The sequence below is a fragment of the Triticum aestivum genome, chromosome 3A, assembly GCF_018294505.1.
Source record: "Triticum aestivum cultivar Chinese Spring chromosome 3A, IWGSC CS RefSeq v2.1, whole genome shotgun sequence".
Taxonomy (NCBI): Eukaryota; Viridiplantae; Streptophyta; class Magnoliopsida; order Poales; family Poaceae; genus Triticum; species Triticum aestivum.
The window spans coordinates 614,450,643-614,478,280 of record NC_057800.1 but is presented as its reverse complement, the minus strand read 5'-3'; the positions used below and the strand labels follow the sequence as shown (position 1 = coordinate 614,478,280).

At 44.7% G+C, this 27,638-nt stretch overlaps 1 protein-coding gene across 3 annotated transcripts; it reads left to right on the top strand.

The window, feature by feature from the left end:
- The first annotated feature begins 16,955 nt into the window (after nucleotides 1-16,955).
- LOC123062601 (uncharacterized) lies at nucleotides 16,956-21,602 on the top strand. Of its 3 annotated transcripts, none has more exons than XM_044486180.1 (5): nucleotides 16,956-17,302; nucleotides 18,174-18,280; nucleotides 19,685-20,611; nucleotides 20,815-20,976; nucleotides 21,065-21,602. In XM_044486180.1, exons 3-5 carry the CDS (start codon nucleotides 20,447-20,449, stop codon nucleotides 21,473-21,475), a joined length of 738 nt encoding a protein of 245 aa, XP_044342115.1. In that variant the 5' UTR covers nucleotides 16,956-17,302; nucleotides 18,174-18,280; nucleotides 19,685-20,446; the 3' UTR covers nucleotides 21,476-21,602. The 3 variants fall into 3 exon arrangements, 2 of the variants coding, with proteins under 2 accessions (XP_044342115.1, XP_044342116.1); XR_006429798.1 differs by having other exon boundaries at nucleotides 16,959-17,302; nucleotides 19,685-20,728; XM_044486181.1 differs by having other exon boundaries at nucleotides 16,974-17,302; nucleotides 19,685-21,602.
- Nucleotides 21,603-27,638: the final 6,036 nt, after the last annotated feature.

Here is a 27,638-nt window from a genome sequence, read left to right as displayed (position 1 = left end):
AACATGCAACAACAAAGTAGAGGACATCTAACTTGTTTTTGCAGGGCATGTTGTGATGTGATATGGTCAAGGCATGATGCTGAATTTTATTGTATGAGATGATCATGTTTTGTAACCAAGTTATCGGCAACTGGCAGGAGCCATATGGTTGTCGCTTTATTTATGCAATGCAATCGCGATGTAATGCTTTACTTTATTACTAAACGGTAGTGATAGTCGTGGAAGCATAAGATTGGCGAGACGACAACGATGCTACGATGGAGATCAAGGTGTCGCGCCGGTGACGATGGTGATCATGACGGTGCTTCAAAGATGGAGATCACAAGCACAAGATGATGGCCATATCATATCACTTATATTGATTGCATGTGATGTTTATCTTTCTATGCATCTTATCTTGCTTTGATTGACGGTAGCATTATAAGATGATCTCTCATTAAATTATCAAGAAGTGTTCTCCCTGAGTATGCACCGTTGCCAAAGTTCGTCGTGCCCAGACACCACGTGATGATCGGGTGTGATAAGCTCTACGTCCATCTACAACGGGTGCAAGCCAGTTTTGCACACGCAGAATACTCAGGTTAAACTTGACGAGCCTAGCATATGCAGATATGGCCTCGGAACACGGAGACTGAAAGGTCGAGCGTGAATCATATAGTAGATATGATCAACATAATGATGTTCACCATTGAAAACTACTCCATCTCACGTGATGATCGGTCATGGTTTAGTTGATTTGGATCACGTGATCACTTAGAGGATTAGAGGGATGTCTATCTAAGTGGGAGTTCTTTAGTAATATGATTAATTGAACTTAAAATTTATCATGAACTTAGTCCCTGATAGTATCTTGCTTGTTTATGTTGATTATAGATAGATGGCTCGTGCTGTTGTTCCGTTGAAATTTAATGCGTTCCTTGAGAAAGCAAAGTTGAAAGATGATGGTAGCAATTACACGGACTGGGTCCGTAACTTGAGGATTATCCTCATTGCTGCACAGAAGAATTACGTCCTGGAAGCACCGCTGGGTGCCAGGCTTGCTGCTGGAGCAACACCAGATGTTGTGAACGTCTGGCAGAGCAAAGCTGATGACTACTCGATAGTTCAGTGTGCCATGCTTTACGGCTTAGAATCGGGACTTCAACGACGTTTTGAACGTCATGGAGCATATGAGATGTTCCAGGAGTTGAAGTTAATATTTCAAGCAAATGCCCGAATTGAGAGATATGAAGTCTCCAATAAGTTCTATAGTTGCAAGATGGAGGAGAACAGTTCTGTCAGTGAGCATATACTCAAAATGTCTGGGTATAATAATCACTTGATTCAATTGGGAGTTAATCTTCCAGATGATTGTGTCATTGACAGAATTCTCCAATCACTGCCACCAAGCTACAAGAGCTTCGTGATGAACTGTAATATGCAAGGGATGAACAAGACTATTCCCGAGCTCTTCGCAATGCTGAAAGCTGCGGAGGTAGAAATCAAAAAGGAGCATCAAGTGTTGATGGTTAACAAAACCACTAGTTTCAAGAAAAAGGGCAAAGGAAAGAAGAAAGGGAACTTCAAGAAGAACAGGAAGCCAGTTGCTGCTCAAGAGAAGAAACCCAAGTCTGGACCTAAGCCTGAAACTGAGTGCTTCTACTGCAAGCAGACTGGTCACTGGAAGCGGAACTGCCCCAAGTATTTGGCGGATAAGAAGGATGGCAAGGTGAACAAAGGTATATGTGATATACATGTTATTGATGTGTACCTAACTAGAGCTCGCAGTAGCACCTGGGTATTTGATACTGGTTCTGTTGCTAATATTTGCAACTCGAAACAGGGACTACGGAATAAGCGGGCACTGGCAAAGGACGAGGTGACGATGCGCGTGGGAAACGGTTCCAAAGTCGATGTGATCGCGGTCGGCATGCTACCTCTACATCTACCTTCGGGATTAATATTAGACCTAAATAATTGTTATTTGGTGCCAGCGTTGAGCATGAACATTATATCTGGATCTTGTTTAATGCGAGACGGTTATTCATTTAAATCAGAGAATAATGGTTGTTCTATTTATATGAGTAATATCTTTTATGGTCATGCACCCTTGAAGAGTGGTCTATTCTTATTAAATCTCGATAGTAGTAATACACATATTCATAATGTTGAAACCAAAAGATGCAGAGTTGATAATGAAAGTGCAACTTATTTGTGGCACTGTCGTTTAGGTCATATCGGTATAAAGCGCATGAAGAAACTCCATACTGATGGACTTTTGGAACCACTTGATTATGAATCACTTGGTACTTGCGAACCGTGCCTCATGGGCAAGATGACTAAAACACCGTTCTCCGGTACTATGGAGAGAGCAACAGATTTGTTGGAAATCATACATACCGATGTATGTGGTCCAATGAATATTGAGGCTCGAGGCGGATATCGTTATTTTCTCACCTTCACAGATGATTTGAGCAGATATGGATATATCTACTTAATGAAGCATAAGTCTGAAACATTTGAAAAGTTCAAAGAATTTCAGAGTGAAGTTGAAAATCATCGTAACAAGAAAATAAAGTTTCTATGATCTGATCGTGGAGGAGAATATTTGAGTTACGAGTTTGGTGTACATTTGAAAAACTGTGGAATAGTTTCACAACTCACGCCACCCGGAACACCACAGCGCAATGGTGTGTCCGAACGTCGTAATCGTACTTTACTAGATATGGTGCGATCTATGATGTCTCTTACAGATTTACCGCTATCATTTTGGGGTTATGCTTTAGAGACGGCCGCATTCACGTTAAATAGGGCACCATCAAAATCCGTTGAGACGATGCCTTATGAACTGTGGTTTGGCAAGAAACCAAAGTTGTCGTTTCTTAAAGTTTGGGGCTGCGATGCTTATGTGAAAAAGCTTCAACCTGATAAGCTCGAACCCAAATCGGAGAAATGTGTCTTCATAGGATACCCAAAGGAAACTGTTGGGTACACCTTCTATCACAGATCCGAAGGCAAGACATTCGTTGCTAAGAATGGATCATTTCTAGAGAAGGAGTTTCTCTCGAAAGAAGTGAGTGGGAGGAAAGTGGAACTTGACGAGGTAACTGTACCTGCTCCCTTACTGGAAAGTAGTTCATCACAGAAAACTGTTTCAGTGACACCTACACCAGTTAGTGAGGAAGCCAATGATAATGATCATGAAACTTCAGATCAAGATACTACTGAACCTCGTAGATCAACCAGAGTAAGATCCGCGCCAGAGTGGTACGGTAATCCTGTTCTGGAAGTCATGCTACTAGATCATGATGAACCTACGAACTATGAAGAAGCGATGGTGAGCCCAGATTCCGCAAAGTGGCTTGAAGCCATGAAATCTGAGATGGGATCCATGTATGAGAACAAAGTATGGACTTTGGTTGACTTGCCCGATGATCGGCAAGCAATTGAGAATAAATGGATCTTTAAGAAGAAGACTGACGCTGATGGTAATGTTACTGTCTACAAAGCTCGACTTGTCGCAAAAGGTTTTCGGCAAGTTCAAGGGATTGACTACGATGAGACCTTCTCACCCGTAGCGATGCTTAAGTCCGTCCGAATCATGTTAGCGATTGCCGCATTTTATGATTATGAAATTTGGCAGATGGATGTCAAAACTGCATTCCTGAATGGATTTCTGGAAGAAGAGTTGTATATGATGCAACCGGAAGGTTTTGTCGATCCAAAGGGAGCTAACAAAGTGTGCAAGCTCCAGCGATCCATTTATGGACTGGTGCAAGCCTCTCGGAGTTGGAATAAACGTTTTGATAGTGTGATCAAAGCATTTGGTTTTATACAGACTTTCGGAGAAGCCTGTATTTACAAGAAAGTGAGTGGGAGCTCTGTAGCATTTCTGATATTATATGTGGATGACATATTACTGATTGGAAATGATATAGAATTTCTGGATAGCATAAAGGGATACTTGAATAAAAGTTTTTCAATGAAAGACCTCGGTGAAGCTGCTTACATATTAGGCATTAAGATCTATAGAGATAGATCAAAACGCTTAATTGGACTTTCACAAAGCACATACCTTGACAAAATTTGAAGAAGTTCAAAATGGATCAAGCGAAGAAAGGGTTCTTGCCTGTGTTACAAGGTGTGAAATTGAGTAAGACTCAATGCCCGACCACTGCAGAAGATAGAGAGAATATGAAAGATGTTCCCTATGCATCAGCCATAGGATCTATCATGTATGCAATGCTGTGTACCAGACCTGATGTATGCCTTGCTATAAGTTTAGCAGGGAGGTACCAAAGTAATCCAGGAGTGGATCACTGGACAGCGGTCAAGAACATCCTGAAATACCTGAAAAGGACTAAGGATATGTTTCTCGTATATGGAGGTGACAAAGAGCTCATCGTAAAAGGTTACGTTGATGCAAGCTTTGACACTGATCCGGACGATTCTAAATCGCAAACCGGATACGTGTTTACATTAAACGGTGGAGCTGTCAGTTGGTGCAGTTCTAAACAAAGCGTCGTAGCGGGATCTACATGTGAAGCGGAATACATAGCTGCTTCGGAAGCAGCAAATGAAGGAGTCTGGATGAAGGAGTTCATATCCGATCTAGGTGTCATACCTAGCGCATCGGGTCCAATGAAAATCTTTTGTGACAATACTGGTGCAATTGCCTTGGCAAAGGAATCCAGATTTCACAAAAGGACCAAACACATCAAGAGACGCTTCAACTCCATCCGGGATCTAGTCCAGGTGGGAGACATAGAGATTTGCAAGATACATACGGATCTGAATGTTGCAGACCCGTTGACTAAGCCTCTTCCACGAGCAAAACATGATCAGCACCAAGGCTCCATGGGTGTTAGAATCATTACAGTGTAATCTAGATTATTGACTCTAGTGCAAGTGGGAGACTGAAGGAAATATGCCCTAGAGGCAATAATAAAGTTATTATTTATTTCCTTATAATCATGATAAATGTTTATTATTCATGCTAGAATTGTATTTACCGGAAACATAATACATGTGTGAATACATAGACAAACAAAGTGTCACTAGTATGCCTCTACTTGACTAGCTCGTTAATCAAAGATGGTTATGTTTCCTAACCATGAACAATGAGTTGTTATTTGATTAACGAGGTCACATCATTAGTAGAATGATCTGATTGACATGACCCATTCCATTAGCTTAGCACCCGATCGTTTAGTATGTTGCTATTGCTTTCTTCATGACTTATACATGTTCCTATGACTATGAGATTATGCAACTCCCGTTTACCGGAGGAACACTTTGGGTACTACCAAACGTCACAACGTAACTGGGTGATTATAAAGGAGTACTACAGGTGTCTCCAATGGTCGATGTTGGGTTGGCGTATTTCGAGATTAGGATTTGTCACTCCGATTGTCGGAGAGGTATCTCTGGGCCCTCTCGGTAATACACATCACATAAGCCTTGCAAGCATTACAACTAATATGTTAGTTGTGAGATGATGTATTACGGAACGAGTAAAGAGACTTGCCGGTAACGAGATTGAACTAGGTATTGGATACCGACGATCGAATCTCGGGCAAGTAACATACCGATGACAAAGGGAACAACGTATGTTGTTATGCGGTCTGACCGATAAAGATCTTCGTAGAATATGTAGGAGCCAATATGGGCATCCAGGTCCCACTATTGGTTATTGACCGGAGACGTGTCTCGGTCATGTCTACATTGTTCTCGAACCCGTAGGGTCCGCACGCTTAAGGTTACGATGACAGTTATATTATGAGTTTATGCATTTTGATGTACCGAAGGTTGTTCGGAGTCCCGGATGTGATCACGGACATGACGAGGAGTCTCGAAATGGTCGAGACATAAAGATTGATATATTGGAAGCCTATGTTTGGACATCGGAAGTGTTCCGGGTGAAATCGGGATTTTACCGGGTTACCGGGAGGTTACCGGAACCCCCCGGGAGCCATATGGGCCTTCATGGGCCTTAGTGGAAAGGAGAAAGGGGCAGCCCAAGGGGGCTGCGCGCCTCCCCCCTTCCCCTAGTCCTATTAGGACTAGGAGAGGTGGCCGGCCACCCCTCTCCCTCTTTCCCCCTTGGGAATCCTAGTTGGAATAGGATTGGGGGGGGGAGTCCTACTCCCGGTAGGAGTAGGACTCCTCCTGCGCCTCTCTCTCTTGGCCGGCGCCCCCTCCCCCCTTGGCTCCTTTATATACTGAGGTAGAGGCACCCCAAAGACACACAAGTTGACACAAGTTGATCCACGTGATCTATTCCTTAGCCGTGTGCGGCGCCCCCTGCCACCATATTCCTCGATAATACTGTAGCGGAGTTTAGGCGAAGCCCTGCTGCTGTAGTTCATCAAGATCGTCACCACGCCGTCGTGCTGACGGAACTCTTCCCCGACACTTTGCTGGATCGGAGTCCGGGGATCGTCATCGAGCTGAACGTGTGCTCGAACTCGGAGGTGCCGTAGTTTCGGTGCTTGATCGGTTGAATCGAGAAGACGTACGACTACTTCCTCTACGTCGTGTCATCGCTTCCGCAGTCGGTCTGCGTTGGGTACGTAGACAATACTCTCCCCTCGTTGCTATGCATCACATGATCTTGCGTGTGCGTAGGAAATTTTTTGAAATTACTACGAAACCCTACACCTATCACCTATGAAGACCTAGTCTCGGAATAACCTTACCAAGATGAAAGGACAGAATAATTGTGGTAAAGGTTATGCCACTACCGGAAGAGCCCGGATAAGGAATTATCCTGAAGATCTGAGAAGACCGACACTATTAACAATATGGACGAAGTATATGAGTATTGATGGGACCGTAACGATGTTTCTAAGGGTGGTAGCACCCCAGACCTCGGTGATGATTTATGGATTTTGAGGAGACCCCCAAACCCTAACCATTTTCTTGCTAACCTCTCCGAATCTCGAGGACGAGATTCATTTTAAGGGTGGTAGGTTTGTAACACCCCAAAATTCTAAATTTTGGAATGTTATAATAAATAGATAGATTTGATTGATTGTGTGAAATTGAGTGAAATTTGGAACCTTTTGGAAAGTTAAATGAGAGGGAATAAAAGGACTTTCCCAAACTTTCATTTTGCATTTAGATCTCCGTGAATTCAAATTTTTTCAAATACAAACCCCCGAGAGAAGATGACATGACTTCTTCCATTTATTTAAATGACAAGGGTTTTTGAAAACATTTGAATTTCATTTGGAAAATATTTCCAATTCTGAAACTTTATGCAACTCAATGATTTTCATGAGCGAAGATAAAATGACTTCTTCAAATTATATGAAATATGAGTTGGGAGTTTCAAAGGATCAATTTTAAATTCCTTTTTGAATTTATTTTCAATTTGGAGTTATTTAAGTTTTATTCAAATTATTTTTCTCCAAAAATAAATTATATGGAAAATAGGGTAACATGATTCCCTACATTAGAAAATTGGAGAAAAATTAATTTGAAATCATTTTGGTATTTTAAAATGATTTTTAGTGGATTTTATTAGAGCAGAAGCACTGTTTGAATTATTTGAAATTTTTTTGAATTTATTTGGTGTTAGTAAAATGTTCATGTCGTAGAAAATAATTTTCTAAAATTTTTGATATATTATATGCCTATATAATATTTTCTTTTATTTTGTTTTTATGATTATGTTTGTCTGGAAAAAAAATAAAAAAAAATCCCCGGGGGCCAACTGGGCCGAAGCCCAGCCCAGCCAGCGCCCCGTCCGCCTCGTCCCCGACGCGGGACGACTCCCGCCGCCGCACGCCGGCGAGTCCGCCTCGGCTACGCCACCACCGCCGCCTTACCCCGCCCCTCCTCCACGTCTCGCCTTCCCCTTAAAAACCGGAGCCCCGGGCCCCGTTTTCCCTTCTCCTCCCCCCGTCCCGCAGCTCCGCCGAGCCACCGCCCCTGCCGGACCTCGCCGCCGCCGCCGCCTGCTCCAGCTGCCGCAAGCGAGCCGCCCCGCCGCCTAGTCCGCTGCCCCGCCTCGCTGCTCGCCGCCGCACCGTTGCCCCGCGTCGCCCCACGCAGCCGCCGTCGCCCGCACCTTGCCGGAGTCGCGCCGCCTCGCCGGAGTCCGTTCGTCACCGCCGCCGTTTTTATTTGCCGAACCGGTAAAACCTGCACAAAACCCGATCCGCTTTTTTCGGTTTTTCATCTTAGGCCGGTTTTTCCTTTTAGTTAGATCTAATTAGAAAATGTTCGCTGGTTAGGTCTTCACAGTGAACGAATTCATTATTTTTGTAGTGAACGTTCGTTAGATAGTCTTTTTCTTTTTCTTTTTAATTTTCGGTCAAGGACTCGTTTGTGAATATTTTATTTACATATTGGCCCCTATTTTTCAAACGGTCACAACTTTTCGCTCGTTTGTCCAAATCCAACGAAACCAACGCCCACGTCTTCGTTACGATCTCCTCTATCCAGTAATCCAACTCAACATGTTTTTGAAAAGATTAAAATTTGAATTATATCAGATTTGAATTCAAACTTCGTTTGATCATAACTTGAGTTTCGTAGCTCCGTTTGAGTTGATTTTTTTTGCAAATCGAAACTCTTGACCTAAACTTTCTGATAAGGCCAAATTCATATAATTTTGGTACTGTTAGAAATTGTTTTATGTTGCAAGAGTTATTCACTGGGTTTTGAAGCTTTCCGAATTGTTTTCTTCTTTCTCTCCGACCTTTTGAGTGATTGCTTATGTGTGGTTACTATTGCTTGCTTACGATAGATTGACCGGAGTGTGACGACTAGAGCTATCAAGAGTTTTGAGTGCGAATCATCTTCATCAACATTGCAGGCAAGTTCACACTTTGATCATACCTCTTCCATACCTAGTTTTTATTGCATTAGATCAAACCTCAAACATTGCATGATTAGGATCTAACTAAATTGTGGGATGGGAAGTAGTTGAGGTAGTACCTATTACTTATTTATTTTCAAACCCTTGGGAGTTACTATTACGTTATGCTTACATTGCCATGCTATGCTCGTAGACGTGGATTGGGTTTTGAGAGTATTCATGACAGATGTGAGATTGTTAATTAACGGTTTACTTAAGGTGGCAACTTAAACACACATCTAGGTGGATTGAGGTACCTGGTTATTCCAGGATTGCCTGTCTAGGCACCTGGGTAGACCAGGATTGCCTGTTTTTTTATGGACCGCCACCCAGGCTCAAAGGGATCATGAGATTATTCATGCTAGAAACTTCCGTGTGCAGCCACAAGCTATTATGGGCTCTAGCATAGTTGACTAAGTCGTGCGAACTCTTACAGTGGTAGACTAGCAGATGTAGGGGATGTAGGTGGTACGGTCTACCCGATCGTAAGGTGCTAGCACTTCTGAAAGACTATGTCTCGGTCATTCGTTTCTCAAACACCTTGCAGTGCGAGATAACCAACGGAGGAGATCGAGTCTTGTGGGGAAAAGTGTGCAAACCTATGCAGAGTGTATGAACTAATCATGGTTAGCCGTGTCCCTAGTTATGGACATCTTGAGTATCTAGTACTTGGATTATCATGTGAATCTCATCATGTTACTTTAAATTAAATTTGTTGGGTTTAATGATGTTACTTAATTGAGATTGAGAATGCTGTCAACCATTCTCAATGTTCAACAACCACCTTGATAGTTAAATAAAATTTATTCCTTTGCAGTAGGGAAAAATCAGCTTTACGCAAAAACTATAACCATAGAGCTTTTCCACCAGCCAAATATGCATGTAGTGATAGCCTTTATTCATCATTCTCTATGGTGTGAATTTGCCAGTACATTCAATGTACTGACCCTCTGTGGTTGCAACGTCTGATGTTGCAGGATTTCTTACGACGAGTAAGTGATACGTTAGGGTTATGATTTCTACACTCAACTTTGCCGTTGGTGTTGATGGGAATCCACAACCTTGTTACTTCCGCTATTTGGATTGAGGTAATAGTATTTATGTTACTTTTACATGTGATTTACCTCTGTTATAAATCCTCGAGTACTGTGTGTGTCAGCATACCGATCCAGGGATGACACTTAAGCACAGAGACTTGATCCATTCGGGTCAGGTCGCTACACTTGCTTCCCCTACTATCACTGGGAAAGGACACCACAAGATCAAACCCAAAGCTAAGCACTTCTCCCATTGCAAGAAAAACCAATCTAGTTGGCCAAACCAAATCAATAGTTCGAAGAGACTTGCAAAGATATCAAATCATGCATATAAGAATTCAGAGGAGATTCAAATAATATTCATAATAAGTTGATCATAAATCCCAATTCATCGGATCTTGGCAAACACACCGCAAAAGAGTATTACATCGAATAGATCTCCAAGAACATCGAGGAGAACTTTGTATTGAGAATCAAAGAGAGAGAATAAGCCATCTAGCTACTAGCTATGGACCCGTAGGTCTGAAGTAAACTACTCACGCTTCATCGAAGAGGCAATGGTGTTGATGTAGAAGCCCTCCGTGATCGATTCCCCCTCCGGCAGGATGCCGGAAAAGGCCCCAAGATGGGATCTCATGGGTACAAAAGGTTGCGGCGGTGGTAAAGTGGTTTCGTGGCTACCCTAGATTTTTTGGGGTATAAGAGTATATATAGGCGAAAGAATTAGGTCAGGGGAGCTATGAGGGGCCCATAAGGTCAGGGGGCGCGCCCCACCCCCTGGGCGTGCCCTCCACCCTTGTGGCCGTCTCGAGGCTCCTCGGACTTGTACTCCAAGTCTCCTAGGTGCATCTGGTCCAAGAAAAATCATGGCAAAAGTTCTATTCCGTTTGGACTCCGTTTGGTATTCGTTTTCTGCGAAACTCTAAAACAAGGAAAAACAGAAACAGGCACCGGGCTCTAGGTTAATAGGTTAGTCCCAAAAATCATATAAAATAGCATATTAATGCATATAAAACATCCAAAACAGATAATACAATAGCATGGAACAATTAAAAATTATAGATACGTTGGAGACGTATCAGTGAGGAAACGTTGGTGCTTGGTTGCAAAGACAACAAAAGAAATTAGTAAGTAAGCTAGTTATGAACAAAACAAACAACACAGTACTATTAGCATGTTAGTTACCCGATGCATGTTCTTTCTCATTGCCAGTGTAGGCTTAAAAGCATCATGTCAACTAGTGTATCTATGGCCTACCTTGTTGCAATTGGAGCAAGTAATTGAGGCCATCCTTGAAGTGTCCTTGGGAGCTGGCTTTTCATACCGCCCCTTTCACCTCTATCTTAGTCCGTGCTCTGCCCTTATGTTCTTTGAAAATTGGAGGATCAATGTTTAGACTATCTCTGTCCTTGGCCACATGTCAGAGCCAGGTACATGATATATTATGGGACTGCAAGCTACCTTGTACATTAGTTTTTTGAAGAAAAAAAATGTGAACTAAGTCCTCTTACTGAAGCTTAGCCTTGTGTATGGCGGAAACCAATGTTCAGGAAATCGTTAACTGGTAGCTGCTCGGTCAGTTTAGGAGTAGCGATTAATCAGTGAATCGGCCTATTAACTAGATTAATCGATCGACCATTAACCGATAGATTGAATAGAAACTTGCCAACATATATCTAGATTTTTTAATGTATTATACCATACTCTCATGCTCCCAGCTATGTAGTATACCAAAATATGCTGCCATGCACATATGAAAAGCATAGAGAGGAGGTAAAATTATTAATCCTATCTATTAAGGAGCGGCATGGGGCCGGAAGGGGTTATGTGCCAAAATTTTGGGCTTTGTTTGCCCACCTGTTAATGAGCCAACACGGATTAATCGGCATGAAAACCGATTAATCAGTCTAACTGGCCAATTAATTGACATGACAAGTTAACGCGACGAATTGGTGTTATTCGATTCGGCCATGCTATGAGTAGCGATTAACTGGCCCGTTAACTGATTAATCGGGTGCATTCTTGAACAGTGGCAGAAACAACATGGTTGCAAGGCACTGCTATCATATCCCACTTCCTATACCCACAAGTCCTATGTTCCAGCTTGACCGCATATGTTTTCTCTCCACTTGTCACGTGGTAAAGATGTGGGCCAGCCATCAAATATTGTCAGTTCCTATACCACTTCTTTGCTTCCTCAAGTTTCTCAGCATACGTTGGACAAATCTCCCATTTAATAGTCTTAGTTTTGGTTCTATTTGCATTGAACTTGGCCGTTAACTTAGTTCTAACACCATCAACCATGGTCCTTATTGTCTTTGCCCAGACATCTAGAACCCACTTGTTGAAAACCTCACTTAATTTGTTGATTAGTAGCAGCAAGAATTTGTTGACCAATAGTAAGCTTTATGAAGCATTAATTCACATTTGCACATATAGTAAGGTAATCAAAGCACAAATGATGAGTTGATCAAAGCACATATTAGTTATACAAGGGAATTACCTATGAATGGTCCGCAACCATTGAGAAACCCTTCTTTGCATCCATTTAGGCAGATGAACAACCCATGAAACCTAGGGTTCTTGCTTGTATGATCCTTCAGATATCTTATTGTGACAATGCATCTAAAACCTGGATTAGTATCTAGCACACCCTGCAAGTAATCTCTAATCCTGGTGTACTGGGCCTTCTGATCTCCTAAAACAACTCTCTTAGCTACCCTCTTAGCCATGTAGGTCATATGGGTTGATATTTACACTGCATACTTGCTCTTTGCAATGCTAATAATTGTTGTAATTATTGTGCATGGGTCATTCCTGATTGCATCCTCACAATGTTTTGCAACCCTGGCAGTGACGTAGGTGTTCTTTGACACGAAGGGCATGTGTGCACCAAATATTGCTTCCTGATAGTAAATGTCTTCTCGGTTGTAATCTGAGAAGTTGTTGTATAAAAAGGGCATTGTTCATCTATGTGCTGTGCTATAATTCTATCATTGCAATTTCTATGGTACTCAAAGTTCCTATTCTGTGAAATGTGTAGAGTTTGAGGTGAACTTCTGAACTGGTACACATCAGTAAAGCAAAGATGCTTCACACAATGCTCCTGTGGGTGAGCTCTCTCCTCTTCATACCAGGTCCTTGGCTCCATCTTCTTTGCTTTGCTCTTTCTACAATTGGGCAACACATATGCCAGTGCCTTAGCCCCGTCATCATCTTCCAGACCCAAGTCTGAAGGTTTCCTGTACTCATCGGATGATGGTATCCAGTCGTCCTCAAGCAAGTGATCTATACTTGCATGTGTTCTGCTTGTTGGGCCTTTTCTATATTCTTTTGCACATCTTGCGGAACCTCCTCTTCTACTTCCTCTTCCTCCAATTCCTCCTCCTGTTGCTCCTCTTCATCCTCTTCTTCCCCTTCTGGCTCGTACAGTCCCTCCTCCTCCTCTATCTCGTACATTTCCACAACATCCGCGTCCTCCTCAAAATGTAGTAGTGGATCATCCCTCTATCTTTTCATATCCTCAAGCCTAGCAAGGATATCACCATATTCTATCAAATTAACATCCTCACTGTCCTCTTCATTGTCCATAACTGCAGCTTTCCTTTATAATGAATTGCCCTTCTCTTTTTGTTTCTTATTCTTCCTAAACATTTCAATTTCCTTTCTCCTAGTCTCCACCATATATTTTTTCTATTTTCTCTTGATCCTATAATTGTTTGCTACATGATCTTCTTCCACTTCAAAATGAAAATCTTGTTCTACACCACCTAAAGCAGGTTACAGGCTCACAATGTTTATGCTCTGTTGTGTTTGAAACTATATTGACATTGGCTCCTGTTCTGCTATTGCATCTAGATTTTCTACTACTACATCTACATGTTGTGCATTTAACAAGACTCCTTCATCATCTATCTGATAAATTTTGGGCTCCCCAATTTCTTCTTGAGGGACCTGCTGCTCAGTAACATTGGCACCGCTGTTTATACCTTCAGGTTTGGGAGAATTGTCCCTAACAACTGCCACATTCAATATCTTCTACTGCTGCATGACTAAGTGGTATAGAATTTCGTCCAGCTTGTCATCATCATCTATTTCTTCCATTCCTTCAATCCCTAGGCCAGGATCCGCGACATAATACATGTAAACTCTCAAACCATATCTTTCAGTTCTATCAGTGCTACTAGGTTGTAAAAGCGATGTTTGATAATGTCATAGTTCTCTCAAGTTTGTCTCTATCATGAAAATGCATTCTCAATTCCCAAAACTCACCATCCAGACTGCCAATAATGAAAACAACATAACAGTGCTTAATTAAAACTGTATAAAGCAAATGAAATAGGGCATAGCAGTGTAATACAAAGCTTTGCTTAATTAAAAAGCTGAACAACAACAAAATAGAGCAATGCAACATAAATGATTAAGTATAACTAACCCCTAGCATTCAACATCACCTAATTTGACAAACAGTACACTAACCCTAGGGTTCAACAACACCTAGTTTGACAAACAATACAACTAACCTTAGCATTCAACAACACCTAATTTGATAAACAATACACTAATCAGAGAGTTCAACAACACCTAATTTGAACTAAATGACATGCAAACAGTAAATTGAACAATTATCACATCATAGCATTAAACAACACCTACTTTCTCTACTTCAATAGTAACAGTAACCCTAGCCCTAACCCTAGTCAAAGCAGTAGAGAGGGGAGAGGGGGAAGGGGAAGAAATCTCACTATACGCCGCCGAAGGATGATGTGAGGTGGTGGCTTCCCGTCAGATTGGCCTTCACCGCCGCGGCAAACGCTCTCGCCGCTGTGTATTCGACCGAATACTGCGACAACGCTATCTTTGTCGGCTTGCTAGGTTCGAGCTCCTGCAAAGCTTGCCTGGCTTAGGATCCACGTCGCCTGTGTCACCGCCGGGCTGGCCGCCGCCACCACCTGGTTTTGCCAAAGTCGCCATATCTGGACTAAGGCCAACTCCAACGCGTGACCCCAAACACACGTTCGTTTCGTCCCCTTTTTCGTCCGTTTGGGGTTGGCAATGGGGTCGTGTCCACCCGGATTTCTGGATGCGGCGTCCGTGCGCCCAACGCGCAGCCGCATTTTGGCCGCATCTCGCCCACATACATTTTTTTGCAACACATATCTTTTTTTTCATCATTGATTTTTGATACATTGGAGCACATCACCAAATCTCGACTAGAATAGCAAGACCAAACAAAACATGAACCACAAGAAGATATTTTAGAAGATATCCAACTTCCATAACTGCTCCCGTAAATTGGATTAGTGCCTTCTCGATACATTCATTGTTGATCTGCGGAGGCTCGATCTTGCATGTTTTTTTCTTCTTCGAGTATAAAGAAGTAGACGTTACTTCTTCTTCGCATCTAGCCTCATCTCTAGCCTCCATTCTAGCAGCAAGTGCACGAATATCTATTAAATTGGGCTCTATCAATAGATCGATGTATTCTGTTTTCTATACCAAAAGTTGCATCCATCCTACACAATACATATATGAGTGTAAGCAAAAACGAGCCGAATCCGAAAGCACAATCGAAGCTAAACTAGCACATACCCCATCATTTGCGCACTTGACTAACACCCATCCGGGATGTTCTAGCGTTGTAGACATGCGGCGCAAAACCTTCCATGGACAGTCATCGCACTTTATGAGCGGCAACGTCGCGTCGACGAGCCTTTGGGTCAGCACTGAGCCTGGACAATGTTCGTTCGTGTATTTGCCGGTGAACCGGCCACGGGTTCGATCCGAATGGCTAGAGGCAGAGTCAGTACCTGCATGCAGCCTGGGGGCCTTGCCGGGGCTTTGCGGCTCGGTACTCGGCCAATCCATGGCAGGGGGCGGTCTCCGACAGTCCGGGTGAGCTCAAATCCGCCCCGATTCGCTCCAAATCCGGCCGCTGGATGCGCTGAAATCAGGCGGACGGGGTTGGACAACTCCGGGCGTTGAGTCAACGGGGGCTGCAAAAAGGAAGGGGCCTGGGCTTCGCGGCCGTGCTAGACAGCGCACGGCCGAGAAAAATGGCGGCGGTGGTGGCTAGGGCGGGGCGGGGTGGGTGCGGTGCGGTTGGAGAGGGGGAGAAGTAGAAAAAGGGCGCATGTGTCACCGATGGACGGGTCAGGGGAGGACACGGGCACGCGCCATGCGCCGTCCGCGCGTGCCTGTTCGGCTGTAAACGTGACCCAACTTTGGGCCAGGAATGGGTCGAAAGCGGACGAAAAACGGACGACGGTCCATTTGCTCCCGCGTGTTGGGCGGTTTGTTCTGTCCGTTTGCCTCCAAACGGACGCGTCGGACCATTTGGGGTCGCTCGTTGGAGTTGGCCTAAGAGAGGGAACGAAGCGGGAAGGGGAAAATGCTGATGCGGTGGGAGGGGAAATGTACTTGGTCTGAACGACGTCGTCGAACACCTTCTAACGACGGGCGGGACGGCTCATGTAGCCACATAGGCAGAAAACGGGCTCCATCTGTCATAAACACACTTAACATGGCCAAATTCGCCGATCAGTGGTTTTGGCGTAAAAATTACACGAGACGAGGTGTTTTCTACTAACCACTTCAATGTGGGCCAGGCCGCTCGCGCCCCTCTCCTCGTACAGCTCCGGGATCTCCACGCCGACGATTTGCTCCCTGCGGGCCTCACGGTAGGGCTCGTGGCCTCGCCGGTCATCTGTCGCCGTCGCGCACGCCCGCATTCCCTCCCTCCCACCTCTTACCCCGTCGCGCGCACACGAGCCGCGCCGCCTCCAAGGGGGTCGTCCACACCTGCCCGTTGGCCCTGTCGTCTACCCCGCGCTCCCGTGCGTGGAGCCGGTGCCCCTCGCTGCCCTCCTCACCCTCGCCGTCGAGGTCTCAATCCCTGGCCGAATCAAAGGCGAATCCCTGGCAGCGACGCGCGGAGATGCAGACAAAAACAAAAACCAACGTCTCCCATCGCTTTCCCCTGGGCGGTCCCATCTACCACGTGGCGCGGTCTGATGGACGATCAACGGTTGAAGAGCGGTCGCGCGCGCCGTCTAGCAACTGGGCAGATTATTTCGGGTGTGAGATCTGAAAACCCGACCCGAAATTGCGGGTAAAGGCACAGGCGCACAGCGTGACCAGTCATGACTGTGATTCCGCAGCCCACTTCCCCATCGAGTATAAGAAAAGGGAAGTCCCCTGCTCGCTCCGGCAGCTCCAACTCGATCTCTTCCTCGGGCGCGAAACCGAAATCGAGAGCGCGCGCGAATCGCGAAATCGAGGGGATACAAGCACGCAGAACGCAAAGAGTCAGGTGGGAGAGAAGAGGTCGGCCGCCTTGGTGCCATGGGGATGCTGTCGCTGAATCGCATCTTGTTAAAGCAGGAGCGGAGGCGACGCCTTCGGCGAATCCAAGCCCACAGTAAGTCACCTCTCTATCCTTCTCGGCCTCTCTGTTATTCATCTCTGCTGCTACGTTACTTACCGGGTGGGGGAGCCACCTCTGCAACGTTATCTTCATGGCCCCAATTGAAATCTATGCCTGTTCTTCGTAATTTTTGATTCATAGCCCTGTGAGACGAGCCTCTATAGCCGCCTCTGTTTCTCACATAAAAAAGGCTTTTTTTTATGTGGCAGCGGTTCGTGTTTGCTCACTGATTTAGGGGGGGAAATCTCTCCTTTTCGAGCGAGGAGCAAACTGATACATTTTGTATCGACCTAATCACTCTCCCCAATGTTTAAATGACCATAGATATTAGTCCTTTTTTGGTGGAAGCCAAATTGACCAAAAATTGCTCCTTTTTTCATGTTTCGTGTGGAGTAACGTATTCATTTTTTGTTCAAATGCGGATGGCTTTGGTCGTTAGAAAAGACTACTTTGGGCAGAGATTTCAAGAGATTAAATGGGTATAGTAATCAAGCAATGATAATCGTGTGTGATGGTTTGAGAATACCAACTCAAACATTCCACTAAATGTGACATGATTTGACAAGTGGACGCAGAGGTAGCACCGTAGCAGGGGAGCCAATGCCTTGTTTAGTTGATATACGATCCAAGATAAGCCTTGGAGGTAGGAGAAACAAATGGTTGAGAAGGATCTTCATCCCACTGTCTGATGAGCTCCTCCATCATGTTTTTTCTTGAATTTAAGCGAGAGCATGTTAGTTATCTCGGCAAAAACTGGGTAAAAGAGAGAAGCAGAATTGCTGAGCGTGTGTGTTTGTATGCTCGAGTTGGTTGTTTCCTTCTGTTAACATCTGTATTACTCAGTGCTGTGTATTATGTGCTGCAGATGAATTGATTACTAAAGTGCCAGATAAAAAGGACTCACTCTGCCAACAAGATGATCAGTCACAGGGTGGTGATAGGTCGACATCTTCAGGGCCGAATCTACCTGAGGTATGGCATAAAACATTGATAATGGAAAATTGCTTGACCTATGCTGTCTGCATAAAATCGTGAACATATCTTCTAGTAGTATTTTCCCAGACCCCACCTTGTGTGGGAGCTTCTATGCACTGGGTCTGTCCTTTTTTTTTAGTATTTTCTTCTTTGTTGCTGTGACAGCGAAACTAACCTCTCAGTTGCTTATTACTGAGGCGATTTACATGGTCTGGCTTGTACTCTTGCAAATCAGCCTATGAGACTTTCTTTTTGGTACGATCAGATTACCTGGGCGCATTTGCGCTGTAAGCTATTCATTTGGCTCGCCATCAATAATTGATGTTGGATGGTGGACCTCCTGGCCAAAAGGAGGTTGCTGCATCCGGCTGCTTTCCCCTTGTGTGACCAAGTTGAGGAGTCAATTCAGCACATCCTTGTGCGGTGTGACTTTGCCCTGCAGGTCTGGTCTTGTATTTTTCCAAAGACTAGGCCTAATTGCTGTTGCTCCACAACCCACCACTGGCCGGTTCTCAAGTTGGTGGTGCCAAGTTCTCAATCAAGTTCCCAAAGAACTCCGAAAAGGGCTTAAGTACCTCATTATCTTGGTGGCTTGGGAAATATGGAAGCATCAGAACAATTGCATTTTCAATGGCGCTAGGCAAAATGTTTTCATGGTGTTGCTGACAGTTGCTAATGAATGCACCCTCTGGTGTTCAGCTAGAGCTTTGGCGCTTCGGCAGCTTTTGTGTGGGCTACTTACCTTGGACAATTAGGCTTGTCCTTTGTCTGAGTTTTGGTCATTTTGTTTCCTGTGGTGTGAGTTCTTAGCTTGTTCCTTAGAGGTGTGTCTTGGGGTGTGTTTGGGTTGAGGAAGTTTCTGTCTTCAGCCTTGTACATATTTCTTTCTTCTTATTGAAGTGATATGCAGCCCTCCTGCGTGTTTGAGAAAAATATCTTTATGATTGCTTTGCATGTCAACGTTATTTCTGTCTTTTTGCTACTGGGTTTATTTGTTGCAAGCTATTGCACAAAGCACCATTCCTTGACTGTAACAAATGTACATAAACCTATATTATTGGCTACTCTAGGTTTTGTTAAAAAAAATATGGAATTGGTTGAAAAAAAGGTTAAGGGAAATTTCTTAGTGATAGCAGTCGATTATATAAATTACAATGAAGTGTTCTGTAGGAAAGCCGCCTACATTACTCTTATATAGAGAAGGAACCTCTATGCACAAGCTGAACTAATCTACCACAATTACATTTCAATGCACTTATCTTACTCCATGTGCATCACATTACAAGCGTGAACAGATCACATGGGATATACATTTTCTCTGTATGGTTTCTTAATTTTTTGTAAAAAAAGTGTTTGCCTTTACAATCCCAGTGATCAACTATTTTTTCCATGTCTGTGCAGGATATCTGGTGCCTTGTACATTCCCTAATGCCATTGTGTGATTCTGCCCACTCTGCCTGTGTGTCTCGCACATTTCTACGTTCTTGGAGATGCCACCCCAAGCTTATCTTCAGTGAGGAAGCACTAGGTTTGAAACAGAAGGAAGGACGAAATATCAATATAGCATGGGATTTCACTAGCAGAGTTAATCAAAGGGCAGCCCGGTGCATGTAGCTCCCGCTTGCGCAGGGTCCGGGGAAGGGTCCGACCACTTTGGGTCTATAGTACGCAGCCTTTCCTACATTTCTGTAAGAGGCTGTTTCCAGGACTTGAACCCGTGACCTCTTGGTCACAAGGCAGCAGCTTTACCACTGCGCCAAGGCTCCCCTTCACTAGCAGAGTTAATCAAATTCTGAAAAATCACTCAGACACCAGTGTGAAGATACTCGAGTTTGTAATCAATAATCGTCACAATGTCAACACATGTCAGCTAAATAGTTGGCTCCAGAAAGCTGTCACACCAGGGATTGAAAAAATCACCCTTTTTCTGCCTATGGAATAAGGGAAGAGTACAACTTCCCGTGCTCAGTTTTATTTGATGGGCGTGGAAACTCAATTTGGTATCTTAACCTCACCAATTGCGCCTTCCGTCCCGTGGCTGGATTTGATTGCTTGAGAAGCCTGACAAAGCTGCGTCTTTATGGAGTTTGTATCAGGGGGGATGAGTTAGGGCATCTTATTTCCAATTGTTTTGCTTTGGAGGAGTTGCAAGTCTGGTGTTGCATGGAGCTAATCTGCTTGACGATACCATTCTGGCTGCAGCGGCTTAGTTGTTTGACTGTGTCAGAGTGCGATATGCTGCGAGTGATAGAGAGCACAGCTCCAAACCTCACCACTTTAGACTTCTTTGGTGAACCAGTACAACTTGTGCTTAGAGAATCATCAAAGGTAAAAAACTTGCAAGTGGGGTATTCATATAAGCCCAATGCTATAAGTTATGCTATCACTAAGCTACCTTCTATTGTGCCACATCTTTAGACTCTTACTATATACTCGTCTTCTGAGGTATTCTCTGAAGCTTCAAATTATTATATTCCAGTGTTTCTGACTTGTAAGAAGGAATATGATTAATTCGAGATATCTTTGTGCAGACGGTTAATACCCCAATGGTAGCTGACAAATTCCTTGACATAAAGCACTTGAATATTCACCTTGGTGAGGATTATGATGACGCTGTTACCCCGACCTATGATTATTTATCCTTGGCTTTGTTTCTGGATGCTTGTCCTGTCCTGGAGAGTTTCACCTTAATTGTGAGTTTACTGTTCACGCTTCAAAGGTGTCTAGTATCTGCTGCGGAGACATTTAATTTGGCTGGCAATAATATTTGATGCTACGCAGGTAGATCAGAGTGATATGCAGCATGATTCGGTTTTTGGGAATCCCTCCTTGTTTTTGAGGCAGATTCTTCAACACAAGCATGAGAGGCTCAAGAAGGTGCAGATCATTGGCTTCTGCTCTGCAAAGAGCATGGTTGAGCTAACATGTGATATTCTCAAGAATGCAACATCACTTGAGAGCCTCACTCTGGACTGTGTATTTGGTGCGGGTACGGGGGCCATTAGTGATTCTGTTAGGTGTGGTCCCTCAAAATCCGATAAATGCTGGATCAGAAGCCGAACTATGATCTTGGAAGCACATAAAGCACTCGGTGCCATCAAAACGTACATCCTGGAGAGAGTTCCCCCTGCAGTCAAGTTAAATGTTGGGGGGCCTTGTAGCCGGTGCCAAGCTATGGATGTGATGCTTTAGTTTTTAATGTTGCAGATGTTGTCATCGTCATTGTTCAGTATTGTTTATAGCTAGTATATGCAACGCCAAATGTGTTGTCAAAGTTTTTCTATGCTATGCACCTTATTGGCGTCTCTTAACACTGCAAGTTGATTGTTACTCCACCTAAATTAGAGCCCAGGCCAGCTATGCAAATACATTTTGGCGTGTTTGGTTCTAAAGTATTTTTAAGTATTCCAAGAATACCAAAGTATCTTGGAAACCTATTGTTTCAAGTACTTCAACCTTAGTTCCAAATTACAACACTTATTATTGACGGTAGTGTGTTTGGCAATAATAAAGTACATGGCACTGTATTTGTTCACCGTCCTCTCTGTTTGTTGCCGGATTGACTAGTCAAGATGAATAAATTTGGCGCTCAAATCACCAAATTCAGCAACTAATTTGTGATATTGAAGCAGAAAAATACAGCTCAATCAATTCATTAACCAAACAATGACACAATTTCCAAAAAAAAAACCAAACAATGACACTCTCTTTGCACGAGCTGCTCTCAGATGGTAGCACTCATGAGGATGTATATCGGGTGCATGCACCTATTTCTTTTGAACGGGTCTAGCGAGCCGCTCGCTACACGTTCGGAGTGGCTGGCCATATTTGGAAATAGCGTGTTCTCTCTAATCTCTACTACTTATAAAAGAGCAAACATTATCTTCTTTAAACACACCTCATAAAACTTACATGATCCATTACGACCGCATGATTAGACCCTCTAATTTAAACTCAATCTAACGGTTAGCCTTAACCTAATTCGTTGCACTTAGCAATTTATATCGACTGATTGTACTTCACCGCAAAGGAACTCTACGCCTCATCGAACTTATAAACCTCGCTAGCCTACCCGGCTATACGAGGCACTTGCGCGCGCTGCGCTTTGTGGATCGCACGATCGTTTGCTTGTAGTATGATTTTTACTGGTGGCAATCACTGAGCCGTTCAATCAAATTACACATTATCAGTTTCATCGAGAGTCAATGACGGGCGGGACAAGTTAAGCAATGAGCTAGACAACGAAGTGGATTTGCTTTCGATTCTACGTGTGAAAAGAAACCCAATGTGCGGGGTGTGGGCCGAAAACCTAGACCACCAATCCGTTCCTTCCTCGAGCCCCGCGTCCTGCCCCGCTTGACCGTCTCCCATTCGCCCCTCCCCTCTTCCCAGGAACTCCACCTCCGTCGTGCCCCTCCTCCTCCCCTTCACTTCTCTCTTCTCCAAGCATGTGGTCGCCGTTGCCTTTCCTCTAGCCACACATCACCTCCCATTCCCGATCTGATGTTGTTGTGCGTGGTGGTTTCAGACCGGGCACGTCACGATCACGGAAGAGTAGGGGAGGCATGGTGTTGACACATGAACACGTCACGTGTACCCTAAACGCCGGGGGTGATGCACCGCAGCTCACGTCGAAGGAGACCCGACCAACAGCGCGATACGCAGGACAGTCGGCGGGTGCTTTTTAGACCCGAAACCCCGCACACCCGGGAGGGATCCCGTCAGGGAGTGCAGCGGCAATGGGTTGCCCTAGGTCGATTCGCCCGCCCCTAGAGCCTCGGGATTCGCATCTCTCAAACTCGAGAAGCAGCGAAGAACGAAAGAGAAAAAATGGTAGAGAGATAAAACGTAGATGAAAAAGTAGTATATTGATTTGTTCGATTGTGTGTTGTTTCAATCGGCCGTCACCTCTAACATATATAAGAGGCGGCTGGACTTCCCGTACAAGTAAATGATTCATCTAGGCTTTTCTTACAAGAAAATTATATCAATTCACGTCCTACAACATTAGTTCTAGTCCAACTCGGATTCAACCCGAATCTGGCCCAAACTTCTGTCTTGTTCCTTGTACAGGCCGTGGAATTTGCATATGACCTGTAACACCCCGGATGTAATTTACCTTATCTATATTCCAACTCTTGCCGTTTCCGGCACTAAGTTATGTTATTTCCTCGTTGTTGGGTTTTTGTCTCCGTGTGTTTTGTCTTTGTCATCCATCCCATATCATGTCATCATGTGCATTGCATTTGCATACGTATTCGTCTCATGCATCCGAGCATTTCCCCGTTGTCCGTTTTGCATTCCGGCGCTCCTATGTCCCCCGGTATCCCTTTCTACCTCTTTTCGTGTGCGGGCGTTAAACATTTTCGGATTGGACCGAGACTTGTCATGCGGCCTTGGTTTACTACCGGTAGACCGCCTGCCAAGTTTCGTACCATTTGGACTTCGTTTGATACTCCAACGGTTAACCGAGGGACCGAAAAGGCCTCGTGTGTGTTGCAGCCCAACACCTCTCCAAAGTGGCCCAAAACCCACCTAAACCTCCTCCATCATCTAGAGCATTCGATCATGATCGCGTGGCCGAAAACCGTGCTCAATTTGAAGCTCCCTAGCTGCCTCTACCTCTATAAATAGATCATCTCCCAAAAATCCCGGGTCTCCTCTCCCCTAACCCTAGAAACCTTCTCGCACCGCGCCGGACATGTCCGATCCAGCCGGACAAGCCGCCGCTACCGCCGGCGGCCACTGAGGCATCGCCACGTGGCAACGTCGGCCGCCTCCCGCGCGTGAGGGCCGTCGAGCCCGCTCGCGGCCCCCGCGGCCCACATCGTGTCCGCCGCCGCTGCCTCTTTCCTCGCCCGAGCCGGCGAGCTCGGTCGCCGCACCGCCGCGGTCGCCATCACCGGCGACCTCGCCGCCCCGGGCGCCGCCGCCCTCCTCCGGCGCCGCCCCACCTCGCCCGGCCTCCCGACCTCGCCCGACCATCGTCGGCGCCGACCACCGCCGCCCTCGCGCCCTGGATCCGGCTCCCTCTCCTTTTTTTCCTCCTCGGAACGACAAGTCCGACGACTCTCCGGCGAACTTCGATCTCCGCGCTGCTACAGTGGATCCAGATCTAGATCTCGCGGTTGACTTTTTCCTCCCGAAACCCTAGATTTTTGCATACTTTGACATGCCATAACTCTGCATCCGTAGCTCGATTCGTGCGTGTAGCATATCAAAATATTCGTCTCGACGAGTACATCATTTCTTCTCATTGCATCATTTTCATTTGAGCTCATCTTGATGCCCGAAATGCTGTTGGAAGAGGGCTATGTGATGATTATGTCAGATCTGTTTCAGCAAATGGCTTTTTGTCTTTTTTGCCATGATTAATGTGTGCATGCTATGATCCTGAGCTTTACATGTGTTTTGTTAAATGCCATGTCATCTTTACAATAGTGTATGCCATGTATTTTTGTGATCTTTGTGGTGACTAGCATAAGCATGCAAAGTAGCTTACTCAATGATGCTGATTTCAGGGACTTAGGATTATTCTAAGTCCTTGTCCTGATATTGTTTTTATGCCATATGTTCATGTTGTTTCCTAGTGATCCGTGCCTCTTTTGAGGATGATCAGTAAGGATGTTTTGTTAATACTGTTGTGCTCTATCCATCCATGTATTTTTTGCATTTATGGAGCAACCTAGCTTGAGTCAATCGAGATCTACTTTTGTTATAAAATGTTCCTGGCAGGTTGTTGACATGTTTAGCGATTTTGCCAAGGATGTGGCTATTGATCCGTGCATGCTATGATGTTGTTATTGCCATGTATAGCTTCTATGCCATGTCTTCTTGACGGGTGTATCCTTAGTTTGTCATGCAATGCCTCGTAGTGAGTGCATCGAGCTCGTAAACATGCCTACTTGTTAATCTATTTGCATGCTCCAGTTTTTCACTAAGTCTGAATCTGTTTATGTTTTTGCTATGTTCACATGCTTGCAATTGTATTTTCTGATCCCTTTTGGCTCAAGGTCACTAAGGGACTTTTGTTATGTGCTTAGAGTAGCTTCATGCCATGCCTTTCTTTGCCATGATGTGTTCCTGTAGCATGTAGTTTTCATGCTCTAAAGTTTGCTTCCTGATGATAAATTCCTGACATGCTGTTAATTTCACTAAGTCTGAAACCAGTAATCATTTGCACTTTTGCCATGCTTGTTTGAACCTGTTAATGGATTAATTATCCATAGCTCAGTGTTCATCTTTTGTCAAGCATCATGAGTGGATCCCTTCCATGTATTTTGTTTCTATGTTTGAGTGCTGTAGCATATTTATCTTGATGCATTTAGATGGTCACTTGCTGATTATCGCAGACCGGTGCCATATTTGTTTTGCTTGCCATTTCCAAACCGTGCATCCGATTCCGGTGATCTTTATATCGATTTCAACCGAAATCAACTCACATTTCCAGTGACACTCTTGGATTTCCAAGTTGAGGCCAGGTTCAATCATTCCTTTGCAAATCATGCATATGCATCACATATCGCATCCCGCATATCATACCATGTTTGCATCATGTTGTTTGAGCATTGCACGTGGTTGATTGTGTTCCTTTTGCTTGTTGTTCTTGCTTGGGTAGAGCCGGGAGACGAGTTCGTGAACGAGGAGCCCGTTGAGTTCGCTTACGAGGATCAAGGCAACTCTAAGAACTTTGCAGGCAAGATGACCATACCCTCGAAATCACTTCTATCTTTGCTTGCTAGATGCTCGCTCTTTTGCTATGCCTATGCTATGATACCTACCACTTGCTTATCATGCCTCCCATATTGCCATGTCAAACCTCTAACCCACCATGTCCTAGCAAACCGTTGTTTGGCTATGTTACCGCTTTGCTCAGCCCCTCTTATAGCGTTGCTAGTTGCAGGTGAAGATTGGAGATCGTTCCTTGTTGGAACTTGTTTATTGTTGAGATATCACCATATTATCTTGTTTATCTTAATGCACCTATATACTTGGTAAAGGGTGGAAGGCTCGGCCTTATGCCTAGTGTTTTGTTCCACTCTTGCCGCCCTAGTTTCCGTCATATCGGTGTTATGTTCCCGGATTTTGCGTTCCTTACACAGTTGGGTTATAATGGGAACCCCTTGACAGTTCGCCTTGAATAAAACTCCTCCAGCAATGCCCAACCTTGGTTTTACCATTTGCCACCTAGCCTCTTTTTCCCTTGGGTTTCCGGAGCCCAAGGGTCATCTTTATTAAACCCCCCGGGCCAGTGCTCCTCTGAGTGTTGGTCCAAACTAGAGCCCCTTGCAGCGCCACCTCGGGGAAACTCGAGGGCTGGTTTTAGTTGTACGGATTGCTTATCTGAGTGTGCCCTGAGAACGAGATATGTGCAGCTCCTATCGGGATTTGTCGGCACATTCGGGCGGTGTTACTGGACTTGTTTTACCATTGTCGAGGATGTCTTGTAACCGGGATGCCGAGTCTGATCGGATTGTCTTGGGAGAAGGAATATCCTTCGTTGACCGTGAGAGCTTGTGATGGGCTAAGTTGGGACTCCCCTGCAGGGATTTGAACTTTCGAAAGCCGTGCCCGCGGTTATGGGCAGATGGGAATTTGTTAATGTCCGGTTGTAGATAACCTGAAACTTAACTTAATTAAAATGCACCAACCGCGTGTGTAACCGTGATGGTCTCTTCTCGGCGGAGTCCGGGAAGTGAACACGGTGTTGGAGTAATGCTTGACGTAGGTTGTTCTAGGATCACTTCTTGATCATAGTTGTTCGACCGTGCTTTTGCCTTCTCTTCTCGCTCTCTTTTGCGAATATGTTAGCCACCATATATGCTAGTCGCTTGCTGCAGCTCCACATCATACCTTTACCTTACCTATAGGCTTAAATAGTCTTGATCGCGAGGGTGTGAGATTGCTGAGTCCTCGTGACTCACAGTTTACTTCCAAAACCAGATGCAGGGACCGATGATGCCGCTCCAGACGATATGACCGAGCTCAAGTGGGAGTTCGATGAAGACTCTCGTCGTTACTATGTGTCTTTCCCAGATGATCAGTAGTGGTGCCCAGTTGGGGCGATCGGGGACTTTGTCGCATTTGGGGGTTGATCTTTATTTTGGTACCGTAGTCGGACCCTGAGTGTATTGGATGAATGTAATGACTTATTTATGTATTTGTGTGACGTGGCGAGTGTAATCCAACTATGTACTTTTCCCCTTTATTTATTTACATGGATTGTTGTGAAGATTACCTCACTTGCGACATTGCTTTCAATGCGGTTATGCCTCTAAGTCGTGCTTCGACACGTAGGAGATATAGCCGCATCGAGGGCGTTACAAGTTGGTATCAGAGCCTTCCCCAACCATAG